The sequence below is a fragment of the Mus caroli genome, chromosome 9 (assembly GCF_900094665.2).
Source record: "Mus caroli chromosome 9, CAROLI_EIJ_v1.1, whole genome shotgun sequence".
Taxonomy (NCBI): Eukaryota; Metazoa; Chordata; class Mammalia; order Rodentia; family Muridae; genus Mus; species Mus caroli.
The window spans coordinates 101,435,737-101,456,451 of record NC_034578.1 but is presented as its reverse complement, the minus strand read 5'-3'; the positions used below and the strand labels follow the sequence as shown (position 1 = coordinate 101,456,451).

The 20,715-nt window shown below is 43.2% G+C and overlaps 1 protein-coding gene across 1 annotated transcript in view; it reads left to right on the top strand.

Moving 5' to 3' along the window:
• Nucleotides 1–20,715, top strand: part of LOC110301934 (collagen alpha-4(VI) chain) — a 108,397-nt gene that overhangs the window by 31,550 nt on the left and 56,132 nt on the right. The window contains exons 9-16 of the mRNA XM_021172654.1: nt 2,470–2,804; nt 4,021–4,099; nt 6,142–6,287; nt 6,510–6,602; nt 8,995–9,048; nt 14,029–14,100; nt 15,943–15,969; nt 18,051–18,095. Coding sequence (XP_021028313.1) covers nt 2,470–2,804; nt 4,021–4,099; nt 6,142–6,287; nt 6,510–6,602; nt 8,995–9,048; nt 14,029–14,100; nt 15,943–15,969; nt 18,051–18,095 — 851 coding nt within the window. The remainder of the gene's footprint in view (nt 1–2,469; nt 2,805–4,020; nt 4,100–6,141; nt 6,288–6,509; nt 6,603–8,994; nt 9,049–14,028; nt 14,101–15,942; nt 15,970–18,050; nt 18,096–20,715) is intronic.

The window sequence follows — 20,715 nt, the reverse complement described above, 5'->3', positions numbered from 1 at the left end:
AAGGTGTGTGTACCACCTTGCTGGACCACTAGTGCATCTTTTGATGCAGTATAATATAGCACAGCCAGGTCTTAGAAACATAAACATGTTGGAATCATCTGGAACAGTGTTAAAATGAAGACTGGGAAGTAAGGAGTCTTCATTTTAAACATTAACTGACTAATTACTCTTTGAAAATTTTATCCATGTTTCTAGTGCAAATCAGTCATTTTTATGCCATCACCCCTTTCCTTCCCCTCCACTCCTGAGGCACCCACTCTTCTACCCAGTGATTATCACTGTATGCACATGTGCGTGTATGTGTGCACATGCATGTGCATTGTGCATATGTGTATGTATGTGCATGTGTGCACGTGCATGTGCATGTGTGTGTATGTGTGTGAGACCCACTGAGTTCAATTCAGAGGGAGGGGAGAGAGGGAGAAAGGGGTGAGGGAGAGAAGAGAGTCAGAGAGTATAAGAGAGTAAGAAAGAGAGGAGGGGGCAAATAGCCCTTTTATAGGAAACCAGGCTGTTGCCAGGTAACTGTGGGTGGAGCCTTGAAGGCATGCTAACACTCTCTGTATCCCATTAAAGCTTGAAAATCTGTTTTTGTGACATATTAAATTAGTGTTTTTGCTTATGCTGTTTCGAGATGAGCATTGCTTTGTGGTAGCCCAGTGACTTTGGAGATCATTTAGAACAAACATATGGGTGCAGTTATTGTAAAGATGGAGGCAGAGGTGTTGTTCAGTGGTAGAGCACACTAGTCTCAAACAAGACAAACCGGACCCCCAAAAGGCAAAGCAAAACAAAAAAGCAAAGAATCCGTCAGGTATCAAAGTCCTATATTTCCTTTCTTTGTAGGTGAACAGCACCCACCTTTTCTTTCCTTTTTTTTTTTTTTTTCAGTTGGATTGGAATTTTTGCTCATCCAGGTTTTCTTTTAACTTTTTGATGAGATTGGACCAGGCACTTTAATAACAGACAGGAACTAATTAATTACAGAAATCTAGAGTCACAAAGCTGAAAAAGACCTTGGAGATTGCCTGCCAAGATCCAACCCTCTCCATTAACAGAAAAGAAAATGGCTCCTCGCCTTTGTTAATTACTGAATAAAGCCGGCTCAGAAGGTTCTAGGGGGATGTAAATTAGAAACACAATAATAACCATCCGCACAAAGCAAAAGCCCTCCTGCATAAAATCGGGTCTAACGTGGAAATGGGATTTATATCTGTGAGTGCCATTTTGTGAACCTGAACTAGATTTAAAAACAAGTTATGTGATCTGAAAGGAGACAGACAGTTTTCATTGTGCTAGCTTCAGACACCAGCTAGTGTGGGTACGCTCTCACATCCCAGCCCTGGATCTCCGATTTTGGGGAAACATTTTATTGGTGAAGGGCCAACTACATACTTATTCCTCCCCAAATTCTATTCCCTAATCTGTAGTTTTAATTTTTCTGAGTCAAGTATTCTGATGCATGAAGATTAAATAATTACATTTATTTGTGTGTGTGTGTGTGTGTGTGTGTGCGTGTGCATACACACACAGAGGATAACTTACAGCAGTTTGTGCTCCTTCTATCATGAGGCGTCTTGAACTCAGGTCTCCTGGCTTGACAGCAAGCACCTCTTTATATCTTGAGCCATCCTGTTAGCCTACCATGTGTGAAAATTTAAGGAGAAAATGTCCACATATCTAGCTTGTTTAAAGTTGTTTTAACTATGCACTACTCCTGCTGAAGTAATTAATAGTACTAGCTCTCTCATGGCTGCTAAGTTATTCACTCATCTACATCCTAAACTAGATGTTATCTGTGAGCATCAATTTTGCATTCTCAATGGAATTTTGTCAATGGGATGATTATACACTAATTATAGCCTGAAATACCAGTGGACCTCCAAATTCTAGATTTAGTTTCCCCAGAGGGACTTGCAGTTTTTCAGGCAGAAGAAACAGAACAGAGCATACCACTCAGCATTGACCCTTTCTAATAGTTTCCCATACACCCAACCGTGACTGATGTATGGCCGGGAGATGAGGAAAAGAAAACCCCAGGGCTGAAGGTGATTCAAGACTTATTTATAGGCTTCTGTACCTGTCAGACATACAGTGATGTATTAGATCATGGGAGAATAGATGCCATAGCTCCCATTCTTAAGGAACCCCTGTTAAGTAGAAGACTAGGTGAAGCTTCGTTAGATGCACAGGATGGTAAGTACTTGATCAGAGGAGATACAGGTAAAAACAGAACACTTGGGAGGAGGGTTAGGTAGGGGTTTGGATATGTCAATCAGTTGCACAGGAAAGAACACTCCAGGCAGAGGAAATAGGAACTGCAACCACAAAGGCACAGCAAGGTGTACTTTGTATCAGTTAGCTTTTACTATGTAACAAATAACCCCCCAATTTAACTTATTTAAGTTTGGACTGCTATACTATCTTCTACAGCTGCAGGCAACTGACCTTGCTTTTCCATTTTCAAAGGCTGCAACATAGATCTGTCTGTAGGAGTTGATACCTCAACCTCTTCAGAGCGAGCTCAGCAGGAGCTTCGAAGGTTGCTGCCGGAGCTGATGCAACAGCTGGCTTTTCTCTCTAACATCAGCTGTGAGGCTCCTGGCCAGATGGAGCCGAGGTTCCGATATGTGGTTCCAGGCTCCAGCGACCTGCCTGTCTTTGACTCCGGCTTTGAGACATACAGCGATGAGACCATCCAGAAGTTCTTGGTGCATCAGAGTTCTGTGAACAACCGTATGGATGTAGACTTTCTGCAATCCCTGGGAGAGACTGCCATCCACCTGTCTCTTGCTAAAGTGAAGGTACTACATGCCTAGGACCCAGGCTGTGGAGCAGGGTAGGATACAAAAGCCTTTGTAACTGAAGTTAATAGAACTGACAAGAGGTGGCTTCCATTCATTGGGCATATCTTTATTTAAGTCCCAGAGGCTCTGTGCTAAACAAGGAGGGAGCAAAGAATAAAGCCCTGTCTTCCAGCTGCTCACTGGTTAATTATCCAAATGCTTCCATGGCTTAATTCCTTCTTTTGCTTGTTTGAGACAGGGTCTCTCTGTGTAGCCCAGGCTGCACTTGAACTCACAGAGCTCTACCTGCCTCTGCCTTACCAGTGCTGGGATTAAAGGGGTATACCACTATGCCCTACCTGCACAATTTATTCTCAAGACACTCAGGCTGCTGTATGGTCCCCTGGTCTCTTATGTACACTCATAGCTATTTTCAGAGTGAATCTGTTATTTTTCTCTCATTACCTTGAGCAGCCCAGGCACACCCACGAAGCTTCGTCTGTCTTCCGGATGCCCCCCTAAATGGTATAATTCAGGTTTAGCTTACACTCAGTTTTATACTCCATCCACAGTGTCCCCTACCTGCCTTCTCTCCTCTTGTTAATGGCACTCTGCTATTTTTTGAATGGATAAAAGATGGAAGAGACAACTTTTATAAAGTATCTTTCAGTGAATACTTCAGACTGTTTCAACAACACTCCGCCCCCCTCATGAAGGGGAGGGAAAGTTAAAATAAAAATAGATTTGTAATTTAGTAACCAATGGGCAAGTCAGAAGGAGTAGGCTGGGCACAAAAAAATAATCACTTATATTTTAAGAATTGTGGCCAGCTGGTAGTGGTGTACACCTTTAGTCCCAGCACTAGAGGCAGAGGCAGGCTCTGAGTTCTGAGTTTGAGGCCAACCTGCTCTACAGAGTGAGTTCCAGGATGGCCAGACACAGAGAAACCCTGTCTTGAAAAAACATATATGTATGGTATATGACATATACTTGTATATGTTTATATATACATATATATAACTTATCATATAAAATTATATATAAATTAAAATATAAACATAAAAATAAATATATTTATAAAATATATATTTATATATAAATAAAATAAAAAAAAAGAATTGTGCAATTTATAGCGTATGTTTCTGCATTCTCTTCTTTCTTTTGTTTCCTCTATTCTTCCTGCTCTCTTCCCTTCCCTCTTCAACTCTCTCACCACCTCACTTCTGTTCCCCAGGTCCTTTTAGTGTTTACAGACGGACTTGATGAAGACCTAGAGAGGCTGAGGAGAACCTCAGAGTTCCTTCGCAGTAGAGGTAAGCACATCTCTGCATGTGTTCTGAATGGACTGGCCCCTCCCACCTAGGCTGAGCCCCATGCCTCAGGTGGGGATGGGCCCCAGGAAGCCACCTGCCCTAGTGGGTGGAGCAGGGTTCCAAAGGGCCGAAGCCCAGTGTGCCTTGTGTGAGTCGGGGATGTAGAGCCATCTTCCACTCCTAGCAATTGCAAAGAATCTATATTTAAGGAATAACTGGGAATATGTACAAGACTGTCAGTGGCTTGTTCAGTAGCAAAAAGCCAACTGTGTATATGCTGAGAGTTTACTGGTCAAAATACCAACCGTAATACTTGTTATGACATTCAACAAACATGGCAATTCCTGGTTGAATTTCTTTCTTTTTTTTTCTTTTTTAAAGATTTATTAATTTATTATATGTAAGTACATTGTAGCTGTCTTCAGACACTCCAGAAGAAGGAGTCTGATCTTGTTACGGATGGTTGTGAGCCACCATGTGGTTGCTGGGATTTGAACTCCCAACCTTTGGAAGGGCATTCGGATGCTCTTACCCACTGAGACATCTCACCAGCCCCCTGGTTGAATTTCTTAACCACCTATGTCCATCTGGTCTTGTGTGAGTAGACTCCACTGATCTTTTAGTGTCAGTTTCATTAATAGGATAAGTTCTGTCCAAATGCACACAACCCCAAATCTCGTGGCTCGAGGTGGTCAGAATATGTGTACTTTCTGCCTCCCGCTCACCACTTGAACTCTCAGGTACTTTTTAACCGCTGTGGCCTGGGACGTGGCAGAACTGCACACTGTCCTGAAGCATTGTCCCTGGGAGTGACATGTGTCATTTCTGTTCATATCTTATTTGATGGAGCAACACTATCACTTTGAAATTAAAACATTTTTCAAGGTAAGGAATTGAGGCTTACTGAAGTTTATAACTTTCCCTAAGAAATGAAGTTCCAGGACTGGAAAGATGGCTCAGTGGTCAAGAATGTTGTTGCTTTTATAGAGAACCTGGCTTGGCTCTCTGCACCCCATAGTGACTCACACCTGTCTGTAACTCCAGATCCAGGGGATCCTGGAAATCCCTCTTCTGACCGCTGACAGTACCTGGCATGTGTTTGGTTCACAGACATATATATAGGCAAAGCACTCGTACATATAAAATAAAATAAATCTAAAATTTAGAAGCACAATCTTACTGTGCATCCTCAAGAAGGGGATCAGAATATGCATAAGTAGTCACACGATTACCAGAATTCTCCTTCCTTCTTTCCTTACCAGGGTGATATATAAACACACACACACACACATACATACACACACACACACACACACACACACACACACACATATACATATATATATACACACACATATATACATATATGTATATATATATCTTCAATATATGTCTTCAATATATACTCAAATCTCAAACAAAATAAAAAAAAAAGGCATTTGAAGAAAGGCAAGATGACCATTGATAGTTTGAGGTTAGCCTGGGCTTTCTTGAAAGCACTGGGCCAGCCAGGGCTACATAAGTAGAATCTCAATGAAACAACCAAACAAACAAACCAAACAGCACCAACAGCAATGAAAAAGAAGGCTAGTTGTATTTTCCCCTTCCCCATCTCCTTCCCCTCTCCCTCCTTTTCCTCCCCCTCCTCTTCCTCCTCCCCCTCCTCTTCTTCCTCCCCCTCCTCTTCCTCCTCCCCTCCTCTTCCCCCTCCCCCTCCTCTTCCTCCTCCTCCTCCTCTTTCTTCTCCTGTTAGAGTCTTGCTGTGTAGCTCAGTCTCAGCAGCCCAAACAGTTCCTGCAGCCAAAGCAGGCCTCGAACTCCTGACCTTCTTGCCTTCAATTGCATGTTGTGGGGCTGCAGATGTAAGCCACCCCACCTAGCCTGGGAACTTGTTTCAATTTTCACAAAAATGCAGCTTGAGACGAGACAGACTGAGGATGTGGCGATGGTGGGACCGTGAGTGACCAACTGAGGCAGAGGCAGAGACAGAGACAGATGGGTTCTAAAGATGGGTAGTAAACTTCACCGTTGACATTTTGAAGGGCTCTCCGGACTGCTGCTCGTCGGCCTGGGAGGTGCACATAAGTTAGAAGAGCTGCAGGAGCTGGAGTTTGGCAGAGGGTTTGCCTACAGGCAGCCTCTGAGCTCCAGTCTGCCGTCCCTCCCAAGTGTCTTACTGAAGCAACTTGTGAGTCCTCTTCCAAAGCTTTGTTCTTCACTTGGTCCTGATGGTGGTGGTGGTGATGATGATGGTATGATGATGATGATGATGATGGTGGTGGTGGTGACGACTTTGAAAACTTGTGGAGGGGTGGGATAGGGAGGTGAGGCAGGGGGAGAACTTTGCCTGTCTAGTGTGTAGTGTGACCCAGAAGGAAAAACCACATGTGACACAGGTTCTGTGTTTCAGGACACAATTGTGGAGAGGACATGCTGTAACATGTATGCCAAGTGTTATGGAGACGATGGCGTCAGAGGTGAACCTGGGAGTCGTGGGGAGGAGGTAAGAGTTCCTGGGTGAGGATGGGGAAGGGAGAGGGGTGACACTCAGTATCCAATGCATACCACTCTTATCCTCACAGCCTTCTTCCTAACTCTACAGTCCTAGCAAACCTTTCAGGTCCTTGTTATTTTACATATGTGATCCTGAAGTTCTAAGAGTAGACAACCTGCTTCCCAAATTGTACAGTACAAAAGGCCGTGTGGAAGCTGAACTCCTGTTTATCTGACTTCACTATAGTCTAGTCTTTCTACCATATAACATTACCTTTTTATATTTTTAAATTGATTTTCAATTTACTTTTTTTATTACATTTATTTATTTGTGCACATATGTGTGTGTGCACACATGCAGGCCATAGTGTTCACGTGGAGGTCAGAGGACAATCTTTGAGAATCAGTTCTCTCCACCGTGTGTGTCCAGGAATCAAATTCAGGCCATATGTTTTTATTTTGTTTTGTCTTTTCTTTTTCTTTTCTTTTTTCCTTTCTTTCTTTTCTTTTTTGAAAAAGGGTTTCACTATGTAGTCTGGCCTAGAACTTGTTCTGTATACTATGCTGGCCTTGAACTCACATAGATCTGCCTGCCTCTCTTTCCCAAGTGCTGGGTTAAAGATGTGCACTGTGTCCAGCCCAGGCCATCAGGTTGCTCACTTTAATGTCTGAGGTAGTCTTTTTCTGAACCCATTTTTTCCCCATTGGGTAAGGCCAGCCAACTGTACAGCAAGCTGCAGAGTTCTCCCCCTGTCCCCTGTTCCCAGTGCAGAGATTGCAGGTCTGTGCTGGTGCATTCAGCAACCCAGGGCTGGCCAGGTTCCAAGGTTCCCTGTTCATAGGAACCAAAGTTTTGTGATAGGTAGGTGCATAGCCTCAAATCTGAGCGACCATCTTTGACACTATCCTTGACCCAGGCAGCTAGGATGACTTTGAGCTAAAGATAATTACAGGTGTGTGCCACCATCCCTGGCTGGAATGAGGGTTTTTTTTTTTTTAATGCTTATTTTTTTTTATTAGTTGTATGCACACCCCCATGCTTAGCTGGTGCCTGCAGAGGCTGTCCCATCCCATCCATTGTGGGTGTTGGGAACTGAACTTGAGTCTTCATCAAAAGCAGTCTGTTCTCTTAACTTGAGAGCCATCTCTTTAACCCCTGGGATGAGTTCTGAATGGGTTTGCCGATCAGTCTGATCAATTTGAAGCAGTGCAAAATACGCAATGGTTTTTGTTTTGTTTTGATTTTTAAGATAAGGTCTCAAGTGGCCCAGCCTGGTCTTGAACTTATGTAGCTGAATATGACCTTGATGTTTTGATTATCCTGGTTTCAGTTCCAAGTACCAGGATTAGTGGTATGTGTCACTGTGCTTGGTTTATGCAGTGTTGGGGTTTGAACTCAGGGTTTCATGCATGTCAGGCAAGCTCCCTGCCAACTGAACTATATCCCTGGTCCTATAAAGACTTTCTGAAAAAGAAACTGAAGTTAGTCCTTAGTGACAGGTTTCTCTCTCGTGTTCTTTAACATTAAACTAGAGGGTTGAATTTCGGAACCTCTTACTGTGTGTGGCGACTGAGTCACCAGGTCACCAATGCTGGCGTCTGGAGGGTTAGAAAAGATTGGCTTCCCTGCTTGCTTAGAACTGAGCGCTTGGTTGTATTGAATTTTACAAACATGCCTCGCTGATTTTCTTGGTGAATTTTAGGTTAAATAAACAAATCTACCTTTTAAACGGCAAGCCAACATTCCTTAGGATGATATAGTTTTAGCTTAAAACCGAAAACAAAACAAAATAAAACAAAACAAAACCGAAGACTAAACAAATAGAGTAAGAAATAAACCCTTCCTCGTGAGTAAGCCGAAGCCTGACCTTTTGCAGATTTTGTTTTGCTTTTTATTAAGATTTAGTTATTTTACGTATATGAGTGCTCTGTCTGCATGAACACCTGCATGCCGGACGGAAGAGGGCATAGATCACACGATAGATGGCTGTGAGCCACCATATGGTTGCTGGAACCCTGAGCAGTCTTTCCAGATCCTGCAGATTGCTTTAAAAGTAAGGCTGAAGACCTGTTTAGGACTAACACTTTTCCTCCCCTTTAAACTTTAAACTAGAGACTAGTCTCAGTCTGAGTCTTCATGACAGAATGGCTTAAAAATGTGTAAGCACAGCAATAATCTGACAAGCCAGACACATACATGTTCCTATTCTCCCTGTTATACAGGCCAAGGGTCTCCATGTCCGTGTACTTCCTCTGGCAGCTACTAGATTTTTAAAAAATAACATGTGGACATAGTGAGACAAGGCTATCTCATAGTAGCAATTAAATTATTTTGCATAGACTTGAGAAATGATGAAGAATCTAGAGTCCGAGTTACCTATTTCAGGTTCTTGTTTTCTCAGGGAGAGAGGGGTTTGGACGGGCTCCCCGGCCATCCTGGTGAAGAGGGAGACCACGTGAGTACTGCATCTTTCCTGGTTCTCAGCCTCCCTTCCTTTCTTGTCCCCTCTCCTACCTGTTAACCATTGGCTAAACTGAGGAGATTGGTTACTCTTGTCAAGCCTCCATGATTATGGACTGGCATAATGAGAGGAGCTGAAGAGCAACCATGTCCATTCCTAATATATAACACAGTCACTCAGTTCTTTCTTGAGTGGCAGTGAAGGCTCTGGAATTACGGTGAACTACTTAAGGTTTGCTTAAAACCCTGGCTATCTCATCCCAAACCCAGAATGTGCTTCAAGGGAATGGTGTGCACCATTCAGTGAACACAAATGTGTGTTAGAGAGAGAACTGTAGGTCAGGAGAGGGGAATGTGGGGGGCCATCTTCACCCCATCCCAACAATACCAGGAAGACACACGAATTCCATGGGTTTCAGTCGATTTTTAAAGACCTTTGTCCCAGGAGCTTATTTCAAAGTTGATTTGCAGGCACACCCCTGGTTGTCAACCTTTCTGGTCTCAAGACACGGTCCTACTCTTTATCACCCCAGTCTTATTGAGATTTAATTGACAGATGGAACCTCATGTCCTGAGGTATGTAAACTTGATGTTTTCATATACACCTGTGCTGTGAGATCACCATACAGTTGAGGCCATTGGTAGGTTGGTTACATGGCAGTCAGCACTTTTTCAGGTGTGTGGTGAGAACATTTCAGATCAGCCTCCTTGGAGAATTTGGAGCAGCTCATGCTGTGTTCACTGTGGCTGTCATGCTGTGCATTAGAGCCCAGAACTTACTCACTTACAATTGAGTTTACACCTTCTTGCCCGTGGCTCTCTAGTCCCCCATCCTTCAGTCTTTATGATCTTAACAATTACTGAGGACCTCACTGACGTGTGTGTGTGTGTGTGTGTGTATGTGTGTGTGTGTGTGTGTGTGTGTGTGTGTATCCCTCAGTCTTTCCCAGCTTGGGGTTTATTCTTGTGATATCTACTCCTAGTTAAAACTGAGAGAGTTTTATTTACTTATTTCCTAATGACAAAAACCCCACTAAGTGTTAATATACACAATATCTTACTTTATAAAGAATGAACATCTTTGACAAAACGAAAAGCATCAGCAGGAAAAGAACATTGTTTTACACATTTAGCTTTTAGGAGGCAGCTGCACTTAAGTAGCCGCTTCTGCCTCTCAACTGACCTGGTACCACCTTCTCTGTAGCTCTTCCCTCCAGCTCATACTGGGGAGAGAATGAGAGTTAAAATACAAAACCACTCTGGAGGCCCATAGCGGCTCACCGAGACTGAACTGCCAAACAGGGAGCAATCATGGGATGGACCTATGCTCTTTGCACACGTGTAACAGATGTGCAGTTTGGTTTTCACATGGGACTCCCAACAGCTGGACCAGGGGCTTTCTATGGCCCTGTTCCCTGTCTTTGGATCCCTTTCCCCTAACTGGGCTGCCTAGTCCTTCTGTGTGTTGCTATGCCAAGCTAGATGGATATCCATGGAAGCCTCCCCTTCTTTGAGAAGAAAGGCTGAGCAAGGACAGGAGAAGGTGAGGAAGGGGAGAAGGGAGGGAGGGGAAACTTATCGAGATGCAGCAAAGTAAATAAAATAAAAAAGATTTTCTTGAGGAGGAGGTGGAAGGAGGAAGAAAATAACATTGGAGTGTAACTGGGAAAAATACCCTCTGTGAGCTACTCCATATACAAGTGCAGATATTTTCTTTCATCACCTGGTTTTATTTTTTTTAACTTTATTTGTATAAAAGTGTTTTGCCTGCAGATGTATCTATATACTACATATGTACCTGGTACCCAGAGAAGCCAGAAGAGTGTCCCCTGGAACTGGAGTTACAGGCAGTTGTGGCTGCCATGTGGGTGTTGGGAACAGAGCCAAGTCCTCTGGAAGAGCGGTCATTGCACTTGACCGCTGAGCCATCTGTCCTGCCCCTCCACCTGTTGTTTTGAACATCCACCCTGTGTGATAAGCAGAAATTAAAGGCAACATGTAGCTGCCAGGACTTGTGTGAACCAATCTACTTTGCAGTTTTGGGAGAATCGCTCAGCCCATCCCCAGCCCCTTTCTTCAGTTAGCACAGCCTCACTGAAGTGAGTTTTGCTATTTCACTTAGAACTAGCAAACATATACCTCCTAATTTTTTGATGATGTTTAAAATGTCCTTTAAATGTTATTTTTTATATGCGTGGGATGGGTTAGTGAGCTGGGCCCACATTAGATATGTGTAAAGTCCCTCATTTAGGGCTCTTGGATTTCGGACCACCAGGAGAGCTCAGGCCTCCACTGGCTAGGGGATAGTTTTGTTCTCAGGTTTTCTAACATCATAATAGCCAAGATATCTTTATAGACTTCTATGACAGAGTTAGAAATATAAGGGGAATTTACAATTTTAAGTTTTATTATTGTAGCACTTTAAAGGAGATGGAGTGGATGGAGCCTGTTTTAATAATATATTTCTTTCACTTAATATACCTACATGACTTCAACACAGTTCATAATGTATAACATATAAATCAACAAGGTATCTTACTTAGAAATACATTGTCTTCCACATCTGCTGTTTTCATGTATAGCACCTTTCTCTTTGGAGCAGACACCTTTTGAGAGCTTGGCTGTGGATTATTGTATTTGATAGAACAGTGCTAGCCAGTATTATTTCCTTTAAAGTGTGTGTGTGTGTGTGTGTGTGTGTTGCTTGGAGGTCACTTTCAGGACTGGGTTCTTCTTCCATACCGTTGAGGCAGGATTTCTTTTGTTTATGTATTGCAGACTTAAGCCCACTGACTTGGACAACTCCTGACAATTCTGTCTCTGCCTCTTGTCTTGCCACATGAATACTGGATCACTGATTTCTATCACAGCATCGGGCTTTATACCTGGGTGCTGGGTACTCAGACCAGGCTTGCTCATCTGGTACTTTTGCCCACTGAGTCATCTCTCCAACCCTCTTTTGTGTTTCATGTAATTTCTTACAAGAGAAGATGACTTCACTGTGGGTTGTCCTCTGAACAGCTCTGAATATTGTTTTTCTAAAAATGGTCCCGTTTCCCTTCTCAGTGTCAGAGATATCTTTGTGGGTAGAATGCTGTCAGAGGTGTGAACATAAATTTGTATGTTCAAGTTGAACATGTCTAGGAATAGTTTATTCTTCCAGATATCATACCTCTCTCAAACGTGCCCTCCAAGGAATGTTCTGAGGCTGGTGACATGACCCAGTAGGTAAAGTGCTTTCTATGCATGGTGACCTGCGTCTGGATCCCAGAACTCCTACAAAGCTAGATATTGTAGTGTGCACACCCATGGTCCTAGGTCATATGCAGTGAAGATCAAGAAACTCCATGTTAAACAAGGCAGAAGACAGGAAGGCAAAGTCGTCTTCTTTCTTCCATACCAGGTCGTGGGACAGATGTGCTTCCCGTACACATAACACACAAACACAGAGACACCATGCACAAGATTAAAGAAAAAACTATTTTGTTATGTTCATTGACCTTGTGGGTGAGAGAACCTAAAAGGGCTCAAAGGCCAGGTGTTCCTCCATGTTTGGGGTCTCAGCTGGGCTGCTGAGGCCTTCTGGGATTCTAGGGATTGAGATTGGAGGACCCACCTCAGGAGTGGCACCTTCTCTCATGTGACTGGCGTCTCTGCTGAGATACTGGATTGACACAAAACTCAAAACCTAGAAAGCAATTCTATTAAATTAAAAAAGGAATTTGGCTAGTGAGATGTGCTCGCTGTGTAAGCCCCACAACTGGGGTTTGACCCCCGGAATCAACAATGGAAAGAGAACCAACCCCTGCAAGGTGTACTATGACTTACACATATTTACTGTAGTCCCTTACACCTGTGCACAGACATGCACATGTACACACACACACACACACACACACACACACACACACACGCACACACACTCTTCACATACGCCAATAATAATAAACTTCAAAAAATTAGAAAACATTTACCTGTCCTGGTGGTATGTATTTATAACCCCAGTATGGTGGAAGCAGTTTAGTGCTAGCCTGGGCTACATATCAAGACCCCGCCACTCACTTAAAAATATCAAACCAACCAACCAAAAACCAACCAACCAACCAACCAACCAACCAACCAACCAACCAACTAACCAACCAACCAACCAACCAACCAACCAACCAACTAACCAACCAACTAACCAACCAACATAAGTCAGATACATGCAAAGTAGATTTCCCCAAACACTATAATGATAAGGGGACAACAAGGTGATCTCAAAGTAATCAGTTGCCGAGGTGAGGTGACAAACAGGGACCTTAGGGACAGGAAGGATGTCACTGGTAACAAAGTGTTAACAACAATTAATTCTCTGTGAGACCACAGTTTGAGCTGTCTGAAGGGAATATTAAGACAAATCTGAGGTTTGAATTCTGAAGTTTTGCAGGGATACGCATATCCTTCTGCTTATTTGGGACTCCAGCTTGGCCAGTTGATGAATTTGTAATCTGAGGACCTTGTAGGTCACATCTGGCCAGGTGTTTGAAGGTGTAAAACTATAGGGACCATCTATGTTCCAGTCCCTTCGATGGGCATCACTGCTGGTTTGAATTGCTTTGTGTGTCTTGGTTAGGCTTTCATTGCTGTGAAGAGTCACCGTGACCCAGGCAATCCTTACACATAAAACATTTAATTGGGGCTGGCTTACAGTTTCAGAAGCTCAGTCCATTATCATCATGGTGGGAGGCATAGAATCAGCAGGCAGACATGGTGCTGGAGAAGGAGCTGAGAGTTCTACAGTCTTGATTGGAAGGCAGCCAAGAAGACGCTCTCTTCTGCACTGGGTGGAACCCGAGCACTAGGAGCCCTCAACGCCCACACCCTTTGCAACAAGGCCACACCTCCTAATAGTGCCCCTTCTGAAGAGCCAAACATATTCCAACCACCACTGTGGGCATGGAGACAGAGTATCTTCCCGTGTCTTTCTTCACAGGGACAAAGAGGCCCCCGAGGTCTTCCTGGACTTCGAGGTGAGGAAGGATGTCCAGGTGTGAGAGGACCTAAGGTAAGTGTGACCTTGAACTTTGAGATTCTTTACCTTTCCTGTTCTCATCCCTTGTGTTGGAGAAACATCATAATTTCTCACCGCAGCTATGGAACTTTAGCTGCTAAGACTGAAGGTGGCCAGGAAGTAAGACCTACAGTTTGCGGGGAGGTGATACCTGGAGACCCCAAGAGTGAAGTAATGGTGTAAGACAGAGGAGAAAGGGACCTAAAAAGACAACTATCAGATTCTGCCTGTGGGTGGAGCAAGTTTGTGCAGAGGAGGAGCTCTGGTGGTCAGTGTTGAACATGAACCTGAGCCTTAGGCACTCGAACATGAGGGAGCTGGAGTTCTACTCTAAATCACCCCAGGAAAGAGATGGGGCTGGTCCTAAGAGGAATTAATTCTTGAGTACTTTAGCCTGACCTGCATCTGGGGAGAGCAAGCTCCGGTCCCAGGAGAGGGGGAAGACTATCAAAGTAAGAGTTGAGTGTGCTAATGGTTGGGAGGTAGACTTGAAAACCCCAAATATCAACAGCTAAGGGGGAGAGGGGCAGGATGCCTCTTTTTAAATGGTTGCATTAAATGGAACTGCAGCGTCTGGGATTGGAGGATCTCCTTCAGTAAGCTCAGAAGAAGTTTGCTGATGCTGGTCTGGCCCACTTCCCAGACACTGGGCCCATTACCTGCCATCTTGGTCTCTGCCCTGGCCCTTCCTTCTTCATCTGTGTCCAGATAGTGACTTTCTGACTCCCACTTGAAACTCTCTCTCTCTCTCTCTCTCTCTCTCTCTCTCTCTCTCTCTCTCTCTCTCTCTCTCTCTCTCTCTCTCTCTCTCTCTCTCTCTCTGGGCATGGAAGTCTTGCCTTTTTCTCTCCTGTCCAGCTCTACGTTGTCCAGCCCTTCATTTTAACCAATCAGAAGTTGGTGAAGAGCATTGTCTTACAAAATACTGAGAGTCAGGAGATGCTACATAACAAAGACAAAGTACCAAAGCCTACTGCACCCAGATCTCTGGGTACAGAAATCAGCATTTGAATACACAGAGCACAAGAACATTCCCCCAGCATCTCCTATTATATTCACTGGGGGAGGGGGGGGAGACAGAGACAGAGAGACAGAGTGCCATTCATTTTGATCTAATCAGTATATTTTCTTCAATTGAGGAAACCTGACTTTGTAAATGAGTCAAGGGTTTAAAAAGCTCATCAAGACAGATCTAATTTCATTCTCACTCTCTCTGTCTCTCTCTCTCTTTTTTTTCTGAAACTACACCTCACATGATCTCACATGAGCTAACCAAGCCTTTGCCACTGAGCTGTATCGCCAGCCCTCAGTCCTTTTTATCTTAGTTTTGATTAATACGTATGGAGTGTATCTATGAATAAAGTCTTATTTCAGTAGCTGCACATAGAGGACACCAGTAGAGCCCAAGCCCCTCCCCCTGCTTTCTGTTCTTCCCTTTCACCACACCCACCTCTGGTGACCAGTATTCTATATTTGGGCTGACTTTTATTTTCACTTGTAAACATTTCTATAAATGTATTACTAGTCTTTTGTGTCTCCCTTATTTCATTTAATACAATGCCTTACAGTTCCAAGTGACAGAATGTTTCTTTTTTTCCTTTAAAAATGGTTAAATAACATCTCACTGTGTCTCTATGTCACATTAAACAAACAAACAAACAAACAAACCAAAGCCCATTCCTCCATTGATAGGTACGTAGGTGGATTTCCTAACTTGGCTATTGTGAATATTGCTATAGTAAGTGCAGGCAAGCAGGTTTCTTGGTTTTGTATTTTTTTTCATGGTAATGTCACTCTTTTAGGTCCTAATTATTTTTTATTTCTTCATAATTTCAGGGAGCAAGAGGATTTTCAGGAGAGAAGGTAGGACTGTCTTCCCTTTCCTTGTCCTGGGTGGCAGCTCCTTTGGGAAACACAGTACTGAGTCCATCCCCTGTTCTATGGCCTGAGTGAAATCCCTGATTCTAAGACAAGGAGGTAGAGCTTGCCAAGGCACTGCCTGGCTGATGGGTGACAGTTCAGGGGACAGATATTTAAGCTCAAAGATTGTCACATATATTAATTTTAAGCTTGGTTAGCTCTAGAGTAATTAAACTACCATTCTATCACATGATGCTCTAAAAGGAGTCCAAGGTGTGGTGGGGAGTGTGGGGTCAGGATGTAACATGTTGAGGAGGGGGTGATGAAATACGGTCCTCACAGTCAATGAAGAACTGGAATCCTGATTCAGAATCAAAGTGTCTATTTGTTCACATATTTGCTCTAGAAATACAAGCTACATACCCTCTATGTGCCCCCCAATACCATGGTGGAGTATTTACAATTGGATATGACAGACAAGAACTATGGGCTGATCTTACTCGGGAGTTCGGAAACCTTCTATCACTTCCTGTAGCCTCTGGCAAACATGTCACATCAATTCCAATTCAAAACCTTGCTGTGCTTAGTATTGTGTGCTAATTGAATCTTACTTGGGTTTAAAAAAAGAATTCCTTTAAACTTGATTTACTTGGGTGGACAATAGGGATAAGCCCACTGTGAAATAGCTTTTCTTTTCTTTTTTCCCCCTTTTTAGATATTTTCTTTATTTACATTTCAAATGGTATCCCCTTTCCTATTTCCCCTCTGAAAACCCCCTATTCCTCCCCCCCCACCAACCCACCCACTACCACTTCCTGGCCCTCAAATTCCCCTACACTGGGGCATAGAACCTTCACAGGACCAAGGGTCTCTCCTCCCATTGATGACCGACAAGGCCATTCTCTGCTACATATACAGCTGGAGCCATGAGTTCCTCCATGTGTACTCTTTGATTGGTGGTTTAGTCCCTGGGAGCTCTGGGGGTACTGGTTGGTTCATATTGTTGTTCCTCCTATGGGGCTACAAACACCTTCAGCTCCTTGGGTCCTTTCTCTAGCTCCTCCATTGGGGACCCTGTGCTCAGTCCAATGGTTGGCTGAGAGCATCCACCTCTGTATTTGTCAGGCACTGGCAGAGCCTCTCAGGAGACAACTATATCTGGCTTCTGTCAGCAAGAACTTGTTGGCATCCACAATAGTGTCTGGGTTTGGTGACTGTATATGGGCTGAATCCCCAGGTGGGGCAGTCTCTGGATGGCCTTTCCTTCAGTCTCTGCTCCATACTTTGTCTCTAACTCTTTCCATGGGTGTTTTGTTCCCCCTTCTAAGAAGGATCGAAGTATCCACACTTTGATCTTCCTTCTTCTTGAACTTCATGTGGTCTGTGAATTGTATCTTGGGTATTCCAAGCTTCTGGGTTAATATCCACGTATCAGTGAGTGCATACACATATGTGTTATTTTATGTTTGGGTTACTTCACTCAGGATGATATTTTCTAGTTGGAACTAGCTTTTATTTCCTGATTGTTTTTCTTCAAGAGATGGTATGTGTGTGTGTATGGGCATGTGCGTGCACGTACTGCACACACATATGTTTTAAGACAATGTTTCACTATGTAGCCCAGGTTGGCTGATCTCTTGATCCTCTTGCTTCAGATTCCTGGGTGCTTGAATTACAGGTATGGTCCAGACCAGCTATAAGGGCCATTTTTAGAATGGGATATCCATTTGGGATAGTTCATCCAGTTTGGCAAAAGGCTTGCTCATCTTTGTGGGAAGTCTTTCTTATCCTTTTACCACACGTGTCACCCCCACCCTTTTTACATGTCTCTCTTTTTCCTCCTTCTCCCTCTTCTATCATATCTCCATGACTCTTCTTCTGCCTGGAATGGTCTGGAAAATCAGTAAGAAAGGGTTTGGGGAGATGAAGTTTTTACTTTTTAATAATTGGACCTGGTGTTAACATTGTTTTAGCAACTCTACCCTTTTGACAGCTGAAAGAGAAACACTAGCAAGGAAATTAACACACCAGAAGTCCCTCACTCACTGCTTCCTGTTTCTAACTTCTGCCCTTCCTTTCCACAGGGCAACCCTGGTGAGGAAGGTGTTGGGGGCTTGGATGGAGAACAGGTATGGAACTATCTTGCTTTATTATGTTTTCTCCCACTACTCTAGCATTATTGTGTGTGTGTGTGTGTGTGTGTGTGTGTGTATCTGTGCCAGTGCATACATGCCAGAGGTCAGGTTGCAGTAATTCATCTCTTCTTTCATCTTGTGGGTCTTGGTGATTGAATTCAGATAATCTAGATTGGCAACAAGTGCCTTTACCTGATAATCTATCTTGCTATCTTCCTCTCGATCTATAGATCCCTGTAATCTATCTATCTCCCTGTCTGTCTGTCTGTCTGTCTGTCTGTCTGTCTGTCTGTCTGTCTGTCTATCTGTTAAGACAGGGTCTCACTGTGTAGTCCTGGTTGGCCTGGAACTTGCTATGTAGACTAAGCTGGCCATGAACTCAGAGCTCTGCCTGATTCTGCCTCCTGAGTGCTGAGATTAACCATGTCTGGCTCCTGATCTTTGTACCAACCACCTTCAATTCATTAAACTTTTCTCTCTCCCTTCTGAGAAACATCTCATAGCAATATTTTAAATTAATTATATAAAACTTTACTAGAGTGATTATTTTAAAAAGTTGAAAACTTTAATTTTTTCATTGGTAGACCAGACTGAAGAACAAATACAAACACACACCGAGACACGCACACCCCAAGACACACACCCACCAAGACACACACCCACCAAGACACACACACACCCACCTACCCACCCACCCCCCCACACACACCTACACACACACACAGTGTATTTTGATCATACACCCCCATTATCTTCTCTTATCTTCCCCATCCCACAGAACCCCCCTTCTTACTGACTCCCCTTCCTATTTTCATGTCATTTCCTTTGTGGTCCACTGCTTTTAGTCTGGGTTGGCTGCATAAGCATGGCTGGGGAGATTCATTCAGGCAAGGGCAGCTTACCTGTGGCTACAGCAAGGACAGGATTCTCACCTCACAGCATTAACCATATGGCTCCTCTGGGGAGGTGTGGTCTCACCACTGCATGATGGAGTGTTGAGGACCAGTCTTGTGCATGCAGCTGCTGCCACCCTGAGTTCATGGTGCAACAGCCGTATTGGGTCCAGAAGACTGCTTTAGACAGCGCTTCACACTGTCTTCTGCCTCTCATATTCCACCCCTCCTTTCACAGTGTTCCCTGAATCTTGGAGTGAAAAAGAATCCTTTACAGAGTTCACAGTATTAATTAAAAAAAAAAAATTCAAGTTAGGGGGCTGGAGAGAAGGCTCAGCAGTTAAGAGCACTGACTGCTCTTCTAGAGGTAGTGAGTTCAATTCCCAGCAACCACATGGCAGCTCACAAAAATCTGTAATGGGATCCGATGCCCTCTTCTGGTGTGTCTGAAGACAGCAACAGTGTTTTTTAGATTTATTTAACTTATGTAAACAATAAGTTAAATAAATCTAAATATATATATATATATATATATATATATATATATATATATATATATATATATATATAACCTAATATGGTTCTTTTAAAAAGATTAAGTTAGTATGTAAAGTTCATGCTAGTATTTAATAGTTGATTTCTTATGCATCTTTGTACATATTTGCCAGTATTCTTTATTCGTATTCACCTTCCTCTCCTACTTCCCCTCCTCCCTCTTGCTTACTCTACCACAAGTAGGCCTCTCATCTGTTCTCATCTTAGTTTGGCATCAATACTGTTACAATGAAGACAGCATTTCCTGACTGGTCCTGTTACCATGCACACTTGGCAGGGTTTAAACTGAGCTGTTTGTCCTCATCCACCCTCATACATGGGCCCTTAACTTTAGTCTGCCCCTTCCCAGGATGCCTGTCATGATCCTGAAGTTCATTTCTGTCTTATATTTTGTTAAGTTCCAGCAATAAGACATTAAAATAAGAAGGTTTATTTTTGTGTGGGTGTGTGAACACATGCGCATGTGTGGAGGTGCATGCAGAGGCCAGAAGTGGGTGCTACAGTCCAATAACTCAAGTGAAAGGACCACGTGGGTCCTGCGAACCAAACCTGGGCCCTGTGGAAGAGAACTTCACAGCTGAGCCGTCTCTCCAGCCCCAGCTTTGTTGTCCAAGCTGTCCTATAGAGCTGGTCTTCTCTTAGCTTTACTCCCACATTTATTAGCATCACAAATACTTTCCTTTTAATAGTAGATAAATGGAAACAAGATGAAATGAAACAAAACAAGAAACAACTGGCAGACTTTCCGTTAAGGACAGTCAGGCTCATTGTAAACTCCCTTGGCTTTTGTTTCTCTGCAGTCTCTTTATTTTATGTTTTCTATTTAAAAAAAAAAAAAAAGATAACTCACTGAGTAAACAATTCTGTTTTGAGAGTTGTCCCTTCTCAGCACTTTGAGAATGCCTTCTTAGTTTTTGTCTTCTTTTGCCTTGGATTTTTCATTATTACTTCTAAGAAGCTGTCAAAATAATTATCTCTCAGCAAGCAAGCAGCATTTCAAATATATATATATCAGGTTGCATAAAAAAAGTCCCCATTGCTGTTAGTTTTGACAGTTTCAATAAGATGTCTCCAGGTGTAGGTTTCATGTTATTTATTCTGCTTGGAACTTGTTAAGCCTTTGGATCTATTTATGCCTTCTACAGATCTTAGAAAATCCGTAGAAA